This window comes from Poecile atricapillus, chromosome 11 (genome assembly GCF_030490865.1).
Source record: "Poecile atricapillus isolate bPoeAtr1 chromosome 11, bPoeAtr1.hap1, whole genome shotgun sequence".
NCBI lineage: Eukaryota > Metazoa > Chordata > Aves > Passeriformes > Paridae > Poecile > Poecile atricapillus.
Window position 1 is genome coordinate 2,493,865 of NC_081259.1, and position 19,781 is coordinate 2,513,645.

Here is a 19,781-nt window from a genome sequence, read left to right on the forward strand (position 1 = left end):
GTGAGAACATGACTGATAAAATATTCACTGTCGGAACTGAACATTTTTCAATTTAACGTATTTATATTTGCATCTTTGGACTATGCAGAACTGTTATCCCAGGGGAAAGAGCTACAAAATACTCTTAAACTGTAGCCCACAGGTGAAGGATTTTTGTGTATTTATTTGGCAATATTAGTTTCTGGTTAAGTGACTATTCTCAAGAGGGATGATACTGAAGCTTGTATCATAGTGCATACTTTCAGCTTTCTCATATATGAAAAGATGAAAGTATATCCTAAAAGTATGCTGAACTGAAACAGTTGAAGTGTAAAAATAGATAATGTTGTAACACGAAGTCTTCTTTCAGACTCTTCTGAAGTTAAAGATCTTCAGAGTCCTTTGCAGATAAAGTATATGTATGATGAAGTAAAATCAGGAACCTGTGCATCTCACAAAAGCAAAATAACTGTGTTTCCTTTCCAACATCAGTGAAAAATGCAGGAAGTCATTATGTGTTTAAACGGGTGTCGGTGAGATCATGCAAATCCAAGGCAGTCGTTTTAGTCTGCAAATCTCAAGCTCATTCAGTCCAGACCCTCGGCAGCACAATTACAGTCACTGCAGCAAATGGGCCTTCTGATGTTAACACCAGCAGATAACAAAAATAGCATTTAATAACTTTCATTAGAGTTAGTGTTTCTAGGGCTTTGGGGCTTTGCTCTTTCAAATAATTTACATAATTTGCAGGTACAAGCTGCTGTGCCAGACTGTCCCATCTGATTCTCTCTCTGATCAGAGCATATTAATGCACTTGTTTGATGGTCTGTTACCAATAATTACCTTGGATTGCATTAGGAGCATTTCCAGCATTGCAGCTGGTCTGTATTTTTCACTAAGTGTATTTCAGGGCCCAATTACAGGACTCTGATGTGTTATTGTTCCAGTGCGCTTGTTGAAGCTTGTAATTTTAATGTGCCTCCACACTGTAAATCTCTGAATGCAAACCCAGGGCTCTGTGCTGAGTTCCCCATGTATCCCATGCTCACAGCAGCTTCTGCAGGGATCATCTCAACTGTTCCTCATTGGCTTTTTAAGAAGGGAAGGATGAGGGCCATGAGATGGACATTGCCATGGAGATGCTGGTGGAGCGAAGCCTGAGGTTTGGTGCTCTGTGTGCTGGGAGTGGAGTGGCTGGGAAAGGGAGAGGAACAGCTCAGTCCTCCCTGGATCAGGCAGTGTGGGGACTGTGGAGAGGCTTTCAGGAATTTTAGTGTTTAAGTCACTTTGGCACTTTGAGCATCCTTCAGTGCAAGGGAGGCTCACATTTATATTGCTCTGCACGGGGACACATCTCCCTGTTCCATTGTGAGACACCTTAGGGAGAAGACTTGAAAAAGGCTGAGTTTAGCAAGTCTGGATTTTGAAATTTTAGGCTTCCTCTGCCATCAGAAACCTTTCTGAGATCAAAGGGGGGAAATACAAAAGCTTAACCTTTGTGAAAGTCAAGAAGTTTACTGTTATAATTGCCACTGGCAATTGAACACAATGAATAAATTTTTACTGCTATTGATTTGTTTCATCTTTCTGGACCATTTGTTGCAGGGGACACTTCAGAATAATACACATCTCAATGAGAAGGAGCTTGAGCTAGAGAGCTCATGTGGTGTTTGTTTCTATCTGTTACACATCATCTGTAGGCACACAAATTTGTGTAAATCTGATGCTTCTTTGTGGAAGCAGGAGAGCACTTAGTCCTTTCTAGAAATCAGTTGGTATTTTACTAGGTTGGAGTTTCCAGGGCTGTGTGGCTTTCATGGTCTTGGGTGGTTGAAATGAACAGCTTCAGTTGACTTCAGCATATCTTCAAAAATACTTCCATGGAGACCTTTTCAACTGTTCTATTCCCTTGGTATTTTCTTTGGTGTATGTTACATTTATACACAAAGGTATTCAATTCCCCGTGTGAAGAAAATAAATTCAATCCCAGCCCAAACCAGCACATCTATTTACTGTAATTACAGCTTTAGATGATACCATCCTTCCCAGGTAGGGCCCATAAACAGCAATGCAGCATTGCATGTGTTTTAGATGTTTTTTTATGCCATCCCTTCTCCTCTTTTGTTTTTGAACTGGGGATTTGGACAGGACAAAGGCCAGAGGCTCATGCCCAGCATTGTTCTTTGTGGAGAGTTACATGCTCCAACTTTCCCTGCCAGTGCTCATCCTGGCTCCGGATGTGTGCCAGGACTTGAGGAGCACCAATGTGCTCCCAGGCCCGAGGTGAGGAGTGACCAGAACACTGTATACCAGGGCTGGAGCTGGATCTGTGCAGGGTATGAGGGGATTGCTCTTGGCACGGCCTCGTACCCGGCCCCTTGACGTGGGGACAATGTGACACTCTCCACATGCAGCCTCTTGCTGCCTGCAGTGCTGGGCTGGCACCCAGCTGCTCCTGAAAGGCTGGGATCAGCTTAGTGACAGGGGATGATCTGAGAGTCCCTTGCTGCCAGCTGGATAAATATTCTCTTGCAACAGTGGGAGATGCTGCATTATTAAATAAACTATCCAGGTTGCTTACATGCAGAATTAGGATAAGGTTGGCTTCCCACTGGTGAGCACTGCTCGGCGCTGGAACTGCTCTGCTGTGCCTGGATATCAAGTGTTAATAAAATGGTCTTTTCAGCAGCTCTGGAGATTAGTTTTAGGAGCCTTCTGTTCCAGAGAGGCTTAATGGATGTTGAAGGTGTAACTTTCTTATTCCTGTTGCTGTTACAAGGTGGAAAGTTCCAGTAACATCTGGTAACTAAGTAGGGAATGTAGGGATCTTGACCCTTCTGTCTCACAGGCCTCCTTATGTTTTAGTGGAAGAATGTTTTCTATTTTATTGTGCTGTGGGGAGGCTGAACAAGTGATGCACAAGGGGATTTAGGTGTCCAGCTCCTCTTTCAGCCTCTCATTCTGTAGAGATCATGGGAGTGGGGTGCTCCAAGCCCAGAGCTCCTCCAGTTCTGCTTTCAGTGCTGGTGTTGCTGAGCACCCAGCATGCAGACCTTCGTCCAGATTTCTTTCTGGGTCACCACTTGCCAAGTGCAATTGCCCTAAAAACAGACTGAGACCAAGCTATTGACTTGTAATTGTCAATGCATAAAGTTTCCAAGAAGAAAGAGAGCTTTGTGTTGCTTTAATGGGGACACACTGAAGTATAGTCACTCTTTGAATTAGACAATGGGAACGTAAAGATTTTCTACAGCTCTAAGAGCCTCTGAAGAGCATCGGCAGAAGGTTACATTAAGCAGAACAATGGCACAGTAGTTGGCTTGCTGAGAGGTAGGAAAACCCTTTGGAAGGAGTAACTTCACATTTCTTAAGTGCTGTTCGCTCCCAATTAAATAAGATTAATTGTGCTGTTGAGTTCTACGAGTTCAACATCCAAAATAAATACATAAATTAAGGCAGGCGACAGTGCAGAGGCTCAAATGCAGTTTGAATTCCTGGCACCTCCTGTGGGATGTGGAGGGGAGAGAGGAGCCCTTTCCTTTTTACCGCCTGATATCCCACAGAACACACACGATGACCGAGCGCTCTGCTCTCCTCGTCTGAGCCACTTTCTCGCTCCTGGGAAGGTTTTCTTTGGCTGGATCTCTGCAAGGTGCACAAGCCAGTTTCAAAGTGCCAGATGTGTGTGGAATAGGAAATGTGCTGGCCAGGCTCCAGGCTGTGGGACCTGCAGCACAACAGCGGCTCCCCAGGAAAATCTCTGGCTGCCAAGAACTAGAAGTGATGTCAGCTCTGGAAGTGTGTCAGATTAGAAACCCTTGTACTTTGCTCCCTGTGAAGTATTAATCTCCCAAGGCCTGTGCTGTAATGGGTCCTGTCTGGCTTGGCTCAGCTCTCTTTGTTTTGGGCTGGGAGTGTTGGAGGGGTTTTACAGGAAGGCACTGGAGGCTGTCAGTGGTTTGGCTGCTTTGGGCTGGGTGTCCTTGAGCTGCTCCTGGGGCCTCACTCAGCTATGCTAAAGATGAGCCTCCCCTGCCTTGAAATGAAGGTCTGAGCCTTGGAATTGTTGAGTGGGCTGGGGTTTGTAGGAGTGGTTGTGCCTTGGGATCTTGTGTGTGCCTAAATGTCTTTGTCTTTCCCCAACTGAATGAGTTTTTTGAAGAGAAGATAGAATTCATGGAGATGTGCTGTCAGTCTTATGTGCCTTACTCAGGGGTTGTAGATCAGGTGATTTCAGCTGTACTAGGAGAGAAACACAGATATGCCAGTGCACTGAATCCTTTTTTGGTTTATGCCTGAATGTTTTGTTTTCACAGTAATTACTAAACCACGACTCGTTCTCCTCCGCACAAAGCCATTTGTCTCCTGTTGAACAGTAACCTTTTATTTGCTCCTGCTGTGTAGCAGAGCTCAAGGACATGTTTACTTCTGATAGCCAAAATTTCACCAGAACAAGCATCTCCCTTGTCCAGGTTTTTCCACCTTGATTTAAGTGATTAAACCTGAGGGAAAGGATGGGAAATGGCCCTGTGTGCAAGGATACAAGTGGGGGTTTGTGCTGTTCTTAGTTGTGGAGTGGAAGCTCCCAGCTCTGCGGGCTTGGAGTATTGCATGTCCTGGATGTAAAAACGCTGCTGTGAGGGTCTCACCTCTGCCCCAGTAATTGCATTGTCAGGAATCTGTCAGACCTTGCTGTGTTGCTCACTCACACTTCATCTGCTTAGTTAGAGATTTGAAATTAAAACCCAATAGAATCTGTTCTTTTTCCCCTTTACTCAGTGGTACATTGGGCTATTCCTGCCTCCCTTTGATGTTGGGGAGAGGAGATCATAGGAGTGGGGTTTGGCTGGACCCTGAGGTGTGCGACTGGGGAAGGGCTGTTGGCTGATTTAATGTGGATTTTCGGATGCCTGCCTTGGATCTGAACTCAGGCTGGCAGGGGCTGTGCTCCTGTGGAGGGCAGAGGACAGCTTTGTGCCTTGAAGATTTGACGACCTTTGTTCATTTGAAACGCCCTTTTTTTTTTATGCCACTCAACAGGAGACTTTTTAATTTACTTCACTGGGCCTGGATGCCAGAGGTGGATGGATGGCTGATGGAAGTGAGGAAATAGATGTGAGAAAAAGAACATTTTCTCCTGGGCTGTTTTTATGCACAATATAGCCTAGGGGTTAGCAACACAGGGGAGAGTGAAAAAACCCTGCAGAGCCTGGGTCAGAAAATATAATTTTCATGGGAACAAAATGCTTTTAACTTGCTACATCAAAGACCCTCCATTCCAGGGCATGCTCTGCGTTTGAATACATCTGCATTCCCCCAGAACTCTGTGTATGTGAATGCACAAGTATGTCATGTGTATCTACATGTGAGTGTGTACTTGCACATACATTTATGATCTGAAAGCTGTTACTGCCCACTTTGGCATAGTTCAGCAGCTGAAACTACTTTCAGGAGGAGTCAAAAGTAAAAAGCTGTTTGGCTCCAAAGCACAGGTCTGTAGCTGGAACACCTGCCTAGGACTGATGTGTGAAAAGCCCTTCTGGCTCCTGTCTTGGGAGCCCACCTTGACTACATTCATTACAGATCACCTCTGGCAGGTAAGAGGGTGGAGGTGAGCAGGAGGCTGCACGAGCATGTGGCTCTGACTTAACCAGAGTCCTATCCATTTCTGTCACTACAGGATGAAGAATGGAGGTTGGAAATAGTCAGCAGCTTCTGTAAGCACTTAACATTCCTGATTTCATTTGTCTTTGATCTCACTTGGACTAATTTTACTCTCTTCTGATCCCTTCCCTTGAAGGGGCTTTTATCTCATTGTCAGGCTTGCTAATTTAGTGCGGTGTTTTGAACCAGACCTCCTCCTACGTCATCCAGAGCCTGGAAGGTATTTTTTCCTTAATCAGGGACTGTTTATGCAGTTTTTTTTAACATCTTGGGACAAAAGTCATACTGGGGCTTTTTGCAATGCTAGGTCTGCACTGTACTCTGGACCCTGCTGCTCAACCTCTGTATGTGCAAATAGCTTGTCACTAAAAACTTGAAATATTTTGGGGCCAAAAGGGCAGGAGGGAGGGATGCTGGATGATTTGGGCCAGGTCAGAGCAGTCTGGTGTTGGGTAGGAACTTCAGTTGTCCAGCTGAGTCCTTTCCAGCAGGCTGTGTTAAATAACGAACAAGCAGGGTTGGTCATACATGATTGACCAACCGAGTAGAAGCTTGGATCCAGGTAGGTTTTGACTTTGGGAAAAAGAGCTGGGGGATTTAGGGGTATAGAAACATCACCACATGTTTTTGAAAAGCAAATACTTCTTCTGTGCTGGAAAATCTGTTCTTATTCTGCTAAAAGCAGGTTGAGTTGACTTTTTAAGGAATTGAAGTTTGAGAGGCTGATAATTGCTTCTGACTGTGGGAAGCTGCACTGCAGATCCGTTCTCTATTCCTGGCTGTCCCCTCACATTTCACCTTTGGAAGAGGAGGAGTATTTTCAGCAAAATGCCATTCTAACTGCTGTCTGAAGAAACTAGAACATAGGATGGATACACAGGCTGTTTCCCCAAGTGATGAACAAGAGCTTCTAGAGATGACAAATGTAAAGAAAGGCAAAGAACGAAGAGTTTACCTAACAAAGTTTCAAGTCTTTTGGAATAAGCTCTGCATCACATGCCTCAGCCTTTGCTGTAGCAGCCCTGCCCCCAGAGAAGTGGTGTGTACACACAGGGTGCCTGAGCTTCGGTGACATGCTGCTGGCAGCAGCTGCTACAGGGACATCCCTTCAGAGTCTGCGTCACTGCTTCTCCATGGATGAGGATTCTCACAGGGATGGGGGTTCTCAAGACAGCATCTGAGTGTGCCTCCTGTCCTGAGCTCAGCTGAGTTTTCTTCAGCTGTTAACCCTCTCCTGTTCTTGTCCGTGTCACCTGCACAGGTGTTTGGACAATTTCTCACTACTTCATACAGTTTTTTGGTACCAGCTGTCTTGCAGGAAAGGCTTCCAGAGGCAGTGTCTTTCCAGTACATCTGGGCAGCCTTTCAGCTTTGTGTTCACCTGCTTCTATCCTCCTGGGGAGCCACTGAGCTCTGTAGCTTGCTGTGATCCTCAAAGGACCAATCTGCCCTAGGAGACATGAGTGGGCAGAATTGCCCTACAGGAGGGCACTTGGTGACACATTCCTGACCTGGACCTGCCAGGGCTACAGTTCCATTGTGGTGTGTACACACTGGAAGCTCAGGGATGTCTGCTGCTTCTGGCTGTGCTTTCTCCCTGCAGAGTGTGAGATATCAGCATGGTGGAAGCATCCATGCGGGAAAACTCTAAATCCAGGGACTTGCAGGTCGCTCTGTGTTGGCAGTGCCTGCCCCTTTGTCATGGAGTACAGTGCCTGGATATGTGTGTGACATGGGCATCTCTGTATCCTCCTGGAATTTGTCTTTGAGGTCTGGGAGATTGCCCCCTGGATGTCCTAGTGAAGGTGACAGAAGAGGGTCTGTTCTGTCCCATAACAATGGCAATCAACAGGCAGGGTTCTTGTGTGGCCTCCTCATCACTGAAGGGACACAGCTGGCCCAACACCAAGTTCTCAGTGGTCGTTGTACAACCCAGCAGTGATGACAAACCTGACAAGTTCCTGTCCCCATGGGCACTGAATTGGCCACGTGTGGGGACAGGGTTAGGCCCTTCCTTCCAGGGGCACCTGCAGTTTCCAGCACACGCCTTGAAATAATTCCATCTCCCTGCATATGTAATTTTGCGTGTCATTGACCCTAATTGCATGCTTAACACACACTCTTTTAAAGTGCAGCCCTTTTATCAGCAGTAGGTAGTAGCAGGTTTAATAGGGTTTGAATTCCTATAAAATTAATCTGTAGCCTTCTGCGATAGGAGACGGGCAGGGAGCCATGTGGTTCATATCCAGTGTTGATAAACTTGTTATAGAGGCAGGAAACATTTCTGATTGGAGCAGTGACAAAATAATTTGGAGCAGAGCCATAAAAAGAGTGGATGGTGATGGTTTGAGCACAGCAGAGATTGAAATTGCTGGTGTGTGGAAGCAGCGCTGCCAGCTAACATTGACTTAGTGTCTCTGGAGAACTCTAACGGCAAATGCATTTTATTAATGGCAATATTCTTTTAGGAAATGCTGAGCATTGTTTCAGAGGTGGAGCCCCCTCGAGTACGTGGGTTTGGAAGTGGGCCAGACCAAGATCTGTTCAGCTGAGCTTATTGCTGGTCACTGCTCTGGCCTCCGGCTGCAGCAGGAAGGTTGCCTAAGGGCATGTGCTGGGTACTGTCTGCTAACAATTGGAATATCCTTTTCTAGCAGGGAAAATGCATCCATCCATTCTTGCTCTGAATTTACCTATATGGGATGGAATGCTCAGAGACATGTTTTAACCATTCTTTGATTGTCTTTCCTTTGAAATGTGTTTCCCAGAACATGAGCATCAGTGGGAGTTGCTGCTTTCCCAGCTGGACTTGAGCTCTTACTGCCAGTAAGAGGGGGAGCTGCTCTAACTAGATTGTGGTCATTGGCATTGGAGTGCCACACTGGGCTTGGATACTTTTCCTTGCACTTAATTGTCTTGTGGGGGTTGATCAGCCTCAAAGGAGGCTCTGATGTGCAAGTGAGAAGGGGCAGCCATGGGAGGTTGGGGTCCTTGCTGCATCTTCTGTGCTTGCTTGCTCTTACTGTTACCACCTCCTCACCTTCTTCCAGCTGCTTTCTGCTTGAATCCAGCATGGAAACAAGTGTGGACAGCAGGGGTGGCTGCTGGGCCCATTGAGAATGGCAGAAATGGTACAGGTTGTACAGCCATAAGGATGGGGCATGGAGAATGCAGGGCACAGGAGTCATGGGCTGTTCTGATCACCCAGCAGGGCTGAACTTCACCTGGTACCTCCAGCCATGGTTCCTTTTCTGTGTAGAACTGGGATGTGATTAAATCAAGGAAAGTAACCCCCACTGCAACACTGTCTTTTCTTTGCAGGGAGGCTGTTGGAAGGGGATTCTCTGGAGCTGAGCTGTAGTGCTGGTCCTGCAAAGGTGATACTGGAGCCAAACCAAGTGGTGATTTTGGACTGTAACCTGACTCCTGTTGAGCAAGTGATCAATGTCACATGGAAGAAGAATGGGTTTCCATTAGTGGAGCAGGAATATCTCCATGTGCTTCCAAATGGATCACTCTTCATCTCATCCCAGGCTGGGGCAAAGGACAGTAAATATCCTGAGAGGGCTGGTGCTGAGGGTAATTATTCCTGCGTGTCTCACACCTCCCTAGGGACTGTCACCAGTCAAACAGCTGCAGTCAGATTTTCAAGTAAGTGTTTTTTGGGTTTTGTTGATTTTCTTTCCTTCCCCTCCTGGTATTTATACAGAATTCTGCTTCCCCAGGAGCTTGAGATGAAGTGTCTGTGGAATAAAATGATAATAATGATGTATAGGTGGGATTTGGGATAGTCCACAAATAAGCAGTGCTGTCTTCCTGTTATCCCATTGTCAACATCCTGTGTAACTCTCCCAGGTAAGTGCCATCAGCTATGGATTAAAAACAGGACCCTCCTCTCTCCAAAAGACAGTGCTTGTTTTGTAAGAGGAGTTCAGAGCCCTGAGTGCAGCACTGTGTGCTTGGAGAGGTGGCTGTGGAGGCATCTGGCTGTGGCAGCTTGTGAAGTGAATATCTCTTTGTCAGGAAGAGATGAAATGAAGGGATCTTCAGGACAGTTTTTGTTTGGATCAAGAAGGACACTCCAAGATCTGAACTGCTGAATCTCTGCACAAAGTTCAAGAAGAAAATTCCTTTGTATTCAGGCTTGGCTCCTGGGGCTATTTTAAGTGAGTGCAAATAAATGATTCCTTGACCTGCCAAATAGGTGAGGCTCGAAAATAACACAAATACAGTAACACTTCTCTTTAATACAGTGACTTGTGTAAATGTTGCTGAAAACAGCTCACAGCACACCGTGGGAGTTGTGGAGGGGGTGAAGGTGCAGAGAGAATGTCCTGACACCCCCTTTATTTACACTGGGATGTTTTTAGGCTCTGGTAGCCCAGACAAGGCCATCCAGGTCTGGCCAAAGTGAGTGTTTCAGTCTGTGAGCACTGTGCTGTAGAAACCAGAACTGCTGGTGAAGGTTTGCCAGATGAGGGGAAAAATCTTTGACCTTTGCAACACGTCCTCCTTTTCTGCTCAGAAAATGTTCAGCATGCAGTCAGGGATCCTGCACACAGGTATTGTTTGGGAGGAGGTAGAAGTCTTGGAGTAAAAAAGCTGTCATTAGCCAGCTGGATTTATTTAGCTGCTCCTGCCTCAGTCCCAGACAGTCTGAATTAGGATATATTTATTCTCTTTAGGGGTGACTTATGTTGAAGCGTATGCTGTGTCTCTTCCCCAGTGGTTATAGGCTGTGTCTCTTTTATGGTCCTGGGTTTATTGTTTGGTGTCTTACAAGTTAGAACAGTGGAGACATCTCAAAATGGGGAGGCTGACTTAAATTGCCCTTCCCTCCTCCTGAATTTTTCCAGAGGAACGTACATGGATGATGCCTCTTTTCATTCCCTTCTGTGTTTCTCCCAGAAATGGGAAATTTCAGGTGAACTCTTTCCTTGTGTGTATTCATATGTCTCCTTTTATTACCATCTGCACAGGGAAAATGCTGCTTCCATGGCACACACATGCACCTGACATAACATATCCTTTGCTGAGCAGGGAGCAGCAAGAGAATTGATTAATGAAATGCATCTCTCACTTCGATTTGTTCCGAGGTTTGAGCAAAAGCACTTGCTCCATTAGCATTCAGCTGAGCAAGTGAGGATTGTAAAGGTTTTTTCATTTTTTCCCCTGCCACTGAACATGGTCTGTCCAAAGCTGGATGGAGTGGATGGACTTATTCTTTGTGCTTTCCTTGGGGACTGCTAATCAGGATGGGGGCAGTAGAAGAAAACCTGTTCAGCAGGTGGGATGTGTTATTCCTGCTATGAGCTTGTCCTTCTGACCTGCAGGTCCTTTCCTTCTCTGGGACAGGGTTCCCATGCAGGCCTGTGGGGCTCTCTGTGCCACTGAGTCTCACAGTAACATGTAGGAGCACTGGGTGTTCACAGCACGTGCCTTGCTCAGGACTGGTTTGGTGCTGTTGGTGTCATCTGCTGTGTTTCAGGCTTGTGGGAATTCACTTCTGCCCCGGCCAGCCCCAAGAGCAGCTCTGGCACCTCAGTGTAGGGGCTGCCAGCTCCCCAGTGGAGGGAGGGGATGCTCCAGGCAGCAGTGAGCTCAGAGGCTGGAGGAAGCCTTTTGGAGCAGTCAGGCTAGAGTGGTGGGGGTTGAATGGTGTGTGAAGGCTGACAGTGTGATGACTTCTTCCACCGTGGTCCAGAAGTTCAGCTTGTTGGCATTTTGCTGGATAAGCATATGGCTCATTGCCCAGTGTTCCACCAAAGGACCCATCCACACCTCATGGCAGCGGTGCCCATCGCAAATGGGGACGAGCAAGGCTGTGAGGGCTCCTGTGTGAGGGTGCCTGTTAAACAAGGAGCTGCTCAGGCTGATAAATTGGGTTTGCAGGTTTTCCTGAGCCCCACATACTCCCACATGGAAGTACCAGGGGCGTTATTGTAGTTATGGGAAGGTGTAGCTTTCTACCTGTTAATAACTACATTGATGAAGATTTGTTAAAGCTTTTAATTTAGTTTAAACATTTTGTGCAAGGGAGGTTGTAGAAAATTACAGTAATTGTGACTGTCAGCTGAAGACGTTTGCTGTGCCTGGAGGGAATGGGCCAGTGTCCTCTGGCTGCTGGCGGGAGCACGGGAGAGGTTTGGAGTGTTCCTGGACCTGGAGCGACAGGCCACAGCAGGAATCAACAACAGGATCTCTCATCATCCTCTCTCCACACGGACAGTGTGGCTTCTCTGTGGCGCCCTACGTGTCTAGGATTTGAGGAACAGCAGACTAGGGTTTGTTCATACTTTAAGGATTTATTTTATAGATTTTATCCTATTTATTTTGTGAATTAGGGGCATAGGTGAGTGAAGGCCAGGGATTCTAGACAGGGCCATGCTGGGCAGAAAAACTTCCTGCAGATGAATTCACAGGCTCTGGATCATCCGTGACTTTAGATGTGGCTTTAGATGCTGTTTTGGGTAGGTGGGGAGCTGGCTCCTGTGGAGAGCAGGAGCAATCCTGTGCTGCCATATGGCCTTGCAGACGAGCGCTGTGCTGGCTGTGCCTGTGCTGTGCCGGGGGGGCCGTGGCAAATTGCTCCCACGACTTTCTTTGCGTGCTCCCCTTCCACCCCCAGCCTGTTCAGAGGGGGTGGCCAGGGTGGTGTATGTGATCTGGGTGGGGGCTGATGTTGCCCCCACCTTGGAAATATCTCCTAATAATTGTAGAAGGTACAAGGAGGACGAGCACACGGAGAGTCTGGGGGCAAAGCGCTGTGGGAGAGAGCAGCGAGCCCCTTTCAGAAGGCTGAATTCCTTGCATAGACTGCATTTTCTGCCTGGGGTGTAGTGTTGCTGGCTGGCAGCCTTTCCAAGCCCACAGCCTCCTGCACGGATCATGCTGCTGGGAGAGGGGGAGGGTGCTGTGTTTCACCACGCTGCAGTCACCCCTGGGCTGAGGCTGAAAGCCTTGGCACACACGGCTTGGCTCCAGCTGGGTTTAACATGTCAGCAGGGAAGGAGCTGCCTGCCCCACTCCTGGAGGTGCAGAGCCCGCTGCTTCAGCTGTCGCTGAGGGCAATTTGCTGTAATGCTCTTCACCTTCTCACCTGCAGTGGGTAATTTTTACTGAGTGGCCTATTAAGGTGTTCAGGATAATCAGTGCAACAGGGCTGGGAGGTGTTTTGTGGCTCAGGATGGCTTTGCAAACTAAACCTTAGCTGAGGACTTGAAAATAATGTTGAGTACCTGTCGTCTTTGTTTGCCTTTTCCCCTCAAGCATCTCCTTTCCCTGCCTCCCTGTGAGAAAACCTCTCATTTTGCAGCACTTCAGCCCAGAATGTGTTTGTGGGAGGAGAGCAGCCCCTCCAAGGATCCTGTGGCCCCAGGGTGAGCAGTGTGTTGGAGCCTGTCCTGCACTCGCTGTGACCTGCACACACATCCCTGCAGCGTGTCCAAGTGGCAGGACCTGCTCTCCAGCCCTCTCCTCCCTTGCCTGCAGGTGACCCTGCGTGAAGTGGAGGAAACAGAAATGCTAACATATTTCATTTTTTAGAATGCCTCCTATAACGATCTTCCTGGGTACATGACACTCCAGAGCCTGCCAAAATATTCTGATGGACACCTGTAGGATGAGAGAAGAATAATGGGAAAGAGGATGAAGGGTATCTACAGTCAGGAGAAGGCTGTTTTGATGGTGCCATCCTGAACATGCACTGGCATTTGATGGATTTTCTTTTAAACTCTTGGATTCAGCAAGTTTTATTAACATGAGCTTAAAAGGTTTTGTAATTTGTAGAAATTACTCTGTGGTAAAGTGGTCTGCAGTGTATATTTGAGAATACTAAAGCAGTTGGCTGAATTAAGGCCTTACATATTAATCTATTTTTCAAATTTTTCCAGGAAAACATTTTTCATTCCATTTGTACTGAATTGAAAATCTAAACGTGGCGGACAGCTGGTGGGAGAATTTGGTCTGTAGCTGCTGCGGAGAGCAATGAGTTGCTTGAAACATGTGATAACTATTTAAATTAAAGAAAAACACTAATGACAGCTGAGAATATGCCGAGGTTAAAATGGGTCATGCAAAAGCATTTCATTTTCCAAACTGTACATACTTTCTCAAGCTCACACTGCAATAAGGCATGGATGTGTGTGCATGGATGTTTGTGTGTGTGAGAGATGCAAAGAAAACTTCAAGTTTGGAGTCCTACAAAATCCAAAGCAATGATGGATGCTCTTGGAAAGCTGTGGTGGGACAAGCACATAATTGTATTGGAGGTCCAGGAGGTCACTTGGGGTCCCTCTGAGCACAGTGCTGTGCTCGGCCCAGCATTCAAGTGTGTGTTTTGGCTGAAATTTATGTTTATTGTTCCACATTTGGGGTTTCTGGCACTTGTATTAGAGTATTGTTGGATGGATTTGTCCGGCAGGGTGGGTTTCACAGCAAAGACAGTTTAACAGGGATGAATAAAACAGAAGCCAGCTCTTCTGGTGGAAAAAACCACAGGCTTTCTGTCCCCATCCAGAAGCCTGCATGAATATTCAAAACTCCACCTGTGAATGAGATGCCTTCAGGTTATGCTGGTGGTAGGACAGATGCTGACAGCCCTGGGGGAGGATTTCTGCTGCAGGATTTTACTGTGTGCATGGAAGGGTTGGAAGATGAGGCAGCTGTGGATTGTGGTCCAAGAGCAATTCCAAACCTTAGTGCTTTGTCTCCAAAGCAGTTCAGCCTCTTTACTATGGAAAGACATAGAGAGGTGAGCCTTAGAGAGCAAACAAGTGTCCTGGCATGGATGAAATCCATCCTCCTCTTAGTAGGATGGCTGGATCCCCTTGGCTGCCTCCAATCTGCTTAAATAGGATGAAGTTGGTTTTTGCAGGTAGAGAGAGGATCAAAACCTTTATGGGCTTTGCTTCTAGTCTCTAGCACTGCCAGCCTGTGGGCAGTTGTTTTGTTTAATTTGACATCTGGCTTGTTCTTCCTCTTGCCTTGTTTTAATTTCCTGTGGCTGCAGGAATGCTACAAGGCAAGGGGGAAGCCCTCATCTCTGGGGTTGTGGCATTTCCCCTCTGTTTCTCATTCTGTGTCCTTCCCAAATGGAGCAAGTGAACAGACAAGGAAGCAATTTAGGAAGGTAACTGCTGAAACTGCCAAATTGCCTGTCTTTCTCTCACACTGTTGCCTTAAGGGAGAAAACGAAGCAAGAAGCGAATTTACACATTGAAACCTTTCAGTTACTGTTGTTAGGGTTGTTGAGGGTGTGTAGGAGCACAGGAAAGGGAGGAATTACATTTCAGGGTATCTTCAGGAGAGAAGAGCCCTTCTCTTAGCTCATACATCATAACAGGTTTGCATTTCTCTGCAGAAACACTGAGTTATTAACTTCCCTTCCCTTCTTCTTTCCCCAGCATTATCACGCTTTTTCCAGCAGCCAGAGTCGCAGACAGTGGAAGAAAATGGCATGGCCCGGTTTGAGTGCCGGATCGAGGGGCTGCCCTCCCCTGTCATCACCTGGGAGAAGGACCATGAAGCTGTTCCAGCAGAACCCAGGTGACTCCCTGATTGCTTTCTTGGGTCAGAATGAAAAAGAGCAAATCAAAACTTGACCATGTAGGATGTGGAAATAACTCTGTAAAATGGTAGAATGACAAGAGAGGTCATAGACCAGGTCTGGACCTGATAACAGAGTGATATAAGAGGAACTATTCAAGGGGCTGAGGAAAAAAGGACCATAAACACCTAAATAAAATGAACTTTCTCCCAAATATTCAAACCACAAAGGAAAAACAAGTTATTACAGCATAGAACATGCACCCTACAAAGGCCTGTGTGTGCCTGGGACAGGGCATGGCAAGGCATGGGCTGCTTTGCCTTGTCCTCTTGTGTGAAATGATGTGGAATTCTTTGGGGGATTGGGGCATGGGGTGAGGAGTATTGACCTGGGCATACCCAGCTGAACTCCATGATGTGGAGTTTCTTTGATTTTGGTTGTGGTTTTAATGGGAGGCTTTTCTCTTTGTCTTACTCCCATCATCTAGAAAAAGATACTGAATTTTCTTTTTCTGGAGAAAAGAGGAGAGTCCTGCAGCATGATGCTTTTTCCCTAATGAAAGTCAGTTACAGAGGAGGAGAAAAACCCTTAGCTGGCTGTCTGTTGGTCTGTAGACATCCCTTCTGCAGGGGATCAGTGAGTGAATTGTCCTTTAGTTCTTAAAAACTCCTTTTCTGTTCTTCAGAAGGAGCTGTTTCCCTCCTGGGCAAGTTAATCCAAGTGACAGAAGAGGCAAAAAAGAGGGGAGTGTTGGGGGGAAAGTTTAGAAATACTTTTGCAGCAGTGACTGTTTCTATAAGAATACCCACTTATATCCTTGAGTCTGGAGTGTGGCATCTAAAGGTTTATAGGAGGCTGTTGCTTTGTAATGAGAAGAAAATTAATAAAAAAGGAAGGAAAAAAACCCCAAAAAAGAAGGGATTGCAGGGAGAAGTCTGTCATGGATACAATGGCTTTTTAATGAGACAGCTCGATGGATATTGTGAAATTACTTGCTCAGAGATTGCTTTCATCATGGGCAGCCTGAAAATTGTTTTCCTTGTAAAAGCCAGCCATAATCTCTTTCTGCAGATCTTGCTTTTTAAATCATGTTCTAGCTAATATGCTTTTTCAGAAGGATTTGCTTTTTTTGTTGTTGTCTAGTTGTTGTTGGATTTAATATAACCGGCTTTCGAAGGAATTAAGTGAATTCCAGGAAATGTTGGCTGCCAACCAGAGCTCTCTCTTATCCTCCCTGCATCATGCCTAAGGATGGGATCTCAGGCTGCCCTGATTACTGTGGGCTCCCTCCTGTGCACACTTTGGATGAGCCTGTGAAAATGCAGCCCTTTGGCTGGGCAGGTGTCAGGGTGATGATTTCGTATTCCAGAATAGCAGGGCTGGGAGGGTTTGTGATATAAGAGGGATAGAATGATAAACTCACATTGCTTTTCCCTTTTCTTGCTTTTCCTTTTCCCCTCTCTTTTCTTCCATTCCCCCCTACTCTTTTCCCCTCTTTTTTTGCTCTTCCCCCTCCACTTTTCTTTGTTGTTCTTACCTTGGGGCACTCTTTACACCCTTTGCCCCTGGAATCAGGTTCTAGCATGGTGCCACCTCAAAGGTACTGAAAGCTGAGCTTAAAAAAGTGATTAAACAACCTAAAGGGTGCCAAAGTGCTGACTGGTGTTTTTGGAATACCTTTCCTGTACCTCTTCAGCACAAAAATCTAAATTCCATATGTGAGTAAGCCACAGATTATTTTGCGGTTGTGGCTCTGAAGTACATTGAATAAACACAGTCTTAAATCTGCAGCAGCTGCTGAAAGCTGGCTCACAGGATTTCTCTAGATTGCAGTTGTTTTGGGGTGTGTGCAACATCTCTTGGCGTAATCTCAGGTTTAGGTGCTGGCTGGGTTTCACATCAGGCTCCAAATTGCTGTTTATTTTCTCTAGAGCCAAGATGAGCACTTGCTGGGAACTGGAGGTCTTTGAAGGTCTGCACAGCAAATCCATAACCTACAGACCACGTGCTCTGCAATCACAGTATATTTTTCCACATTTTGGCTAAGTGAGGGTTTTATCTGTGTGTAGAGTTTATTTCTGTGCTGTGTCAGGAGTGCCTTGATGTGGCTCACGTCCATGTGCAGGACTCTGGAGCTGTGAGCAAAAGGGCTTCCAAACTGAGCCTACAACAGAGCTGCAGGTTCCTCACTGTGCTCAGGACCGGTGCTTTGGGCTGTCCTAGGCACCTTAAAAAGGCTGAAGGGAAGGTGTGCTGGCAATTTACTGGGGATAAGGTAGAAAAGGGAGTAGGATTGTTAATGCTAGGATATTCTCTAAGCTGTAGCAGGGTTTGGACATGAGGCAGTGACACTTGATTTCAGTTCTTGTTCACTGCCCTGGTGAGCAGCCCTGAGCCCCTCAGTGCTGTCAGGGAGGGGAAGAGCACCGTGGGTTGCTGCCTTTGAGGCTGTGGTAGTTGGCCCTGCTCTGAGTGTGCTGTCCTTCAGTGTAATCCTTTCACCATCCCGTCGAGACAAGCTTCTCTGAGATCCTGACCCTGCAGCTATCAACAGCAAAACTCCTGGGACTGCCAAGGCTCCAGCGTTTTTGTGGCTTCCAGGGCCTTTGTCTGTCTGTCCTTTAGTTTTTGTTTCCTGCTTAATCCTTGGTGAAGGTGAGCAGACAAAAAGATTTGCCCTTTGTGCGGAAGAAAAGCTCTGACAACTGTCTGCTCTGAATCATCAGGAAAATTTCCTTGCAGGGAGCCTGGGGATGGAGCAAATGCCCTTGCAGGCTGCCTGAAGGCTTCTAGTTCAGGGCTGCTGGGACCCTGAAGAGCTGGAGGCTTTGTGAGCAGCTGAGAGAAATGGTGGATAGAGAAATCCTGTTTTTCTTTCCTCCTTGCTTCCCCAGCAGAGCAATCCTCACCGCTGCCATGTTTTCCCAACAGGATGTACTGCACTGAGTAGATCTCTACCACTGGTGCTGAAGCTGTCTTGAGCTCTTTTGATGAAGTCTCCCCATTCAACCCCCTTGTTTACACCTCCTGCTCTCTTTAGAGACACAGTGCCTTGTTCTGTGCCCTCGAGAGAAGGTGGGTCCTGAATGCCCTGGTCTAGTGACCCTGCTCTGGGAGAGGAGAGACCACAGACTGGAGGTCTGTCCCAGCCTCAGTGAATCTGTGATACATCACTGAAGCGTCTTTTTGTGGCTGGGAGATGCCTTCCCTAGTGTTTGAAATATGTTGATATTAATTACAGACTCAAATAGCAGATGCATGACAAAAATAAATATTATCGCAGTGGGAGGCTTTCCCTCCATGGAGCTGAGAGGATGCAAATATTTGTCATCTTTCTTCTGAGTCCTGATGAAGCATCCTGATGAAGGCTTTTGGGTATCACCTCCTCTGAGGTCTTTCAGAGCTTGATCCTGAGCAAGATAGCTTTATAACTAGCAGGAACATGGCTTTAGGGATGTAAGGCGTTGCATTTGTGTACGTGGGAAGCTTCAGCCAGTCTGTGCCCATGAATCAGGCTGTAGGATTATTCCAGTGGAGACAGAATGGTCACTGGAGGAGCTCCAGCAGCTCTTCTGTCTTCATCAGCTGTGAAGAGGACAAGACACGATGACCTCAACTGCAGTACCTGAGGTCCAGGATCAATGTAAGACTCAGAGCACAGGTATTTGTCTCTGAAACAGACTGCTTAGGGCAAGGGAGGTGTTTCCATGAGCACAGATTTAGGGTAAACATCTGCCAGAGCAGACATGCTGTTGGTTACCATGGCTTGAATGCAGGCTGAGAGGCAAGAGAAGGCCTCTTAAGGTCTTCCTATCTCTGTGATCCTCACTCATGACACTCCAGTTGTCTCAGCACCTGGAGAACCAGAGTTTGACTTACTGTGATCTTTGTGGATGGCAGGACTGGTGTTCATGGGTATAACTTGTCTTTGTGCTGTTCCTCTGGAATAGCTGCTATCCCTCCCCTTAGCAATTGCCTTTGAATGTGTCCTCTTCATAATGAAGACTGATAACCCAGAGCTGCCTGTCAAACCTCGGCAGCTCTGTTTATAGAGACTTGCAATTAAAAATGGATCTCATATATAATTAAAAAGGATCACGTAGGCTTTGCGCCTTGCATTCAAGAATAAAGAGGCTGCCATCTAGGAATCCAGGCAGAAAATGGAGATGCTGACAGCCCGCTCCTACTTTTATGCTAATTGCTAATCATCTGCTTTGTTCAGTGTAATACAGCAAGGATTGTGTTCATGTCGTGAGCAGTGGAGCCATTTCACTCCATGGAAGTGTTTCTCAGTAGCATCCCATGGGCAAATCAGGTGATACTGAATGCCCAGCTGTGAGTTTGTCACCTTGTGAAAGCCAGAAACTTGTGGAAGAAGGAAAGGAATCACTACAACCCAGAAATGGTGCAGGTCCAGGTGGCTGTGTTGTGGCTGCTTTGGCCCATGGAGGTGCAGTTGTGTATCAATTGGTCCCTTTTCATGTACTTTAGGTGCAGCAAGAAAATGATGGTGTTCAGACTTCTTTGCAGTGTGTTTTTTGTCTGGCAATGAAACCTTTGTAAAAAGCAAGTGCTGAAAATGGCTGTAGCA

The 19,781-nt window shown here is 46.6% G+C and overlaps 1 protein-coding gene across 4 annotated transcripts in view; it reads left to right on the plus strand.

Moving 5' to 3' along the window:
- Window positions 1–19,781, plus strand: part of IGDCC4 (immunoglobulin superfamily DCC subclass member 4) — an 86,976-nt gene that overhangs the window by 21,045 nt on the left and 46,150 nt on the right. For all 4 annotated transcript variants that reach the window (XM_058847187.1, XM_058847188.1, XM_058847189.1 and 1 more), the window contains exons 2-3: window positions 8,965–9,294; window positions 15,048–15,189. In XM_058847187.1, coding sequence (XP_058703170.1) covers window positions 8,965–9,294; window positions 15,048–15,189 — 472 coding nt within the window. The remainder of the gene's footprint in view (window positions 1–8,964; window positions 9,295–15,047; window positions 15,190–19,781) is intronic.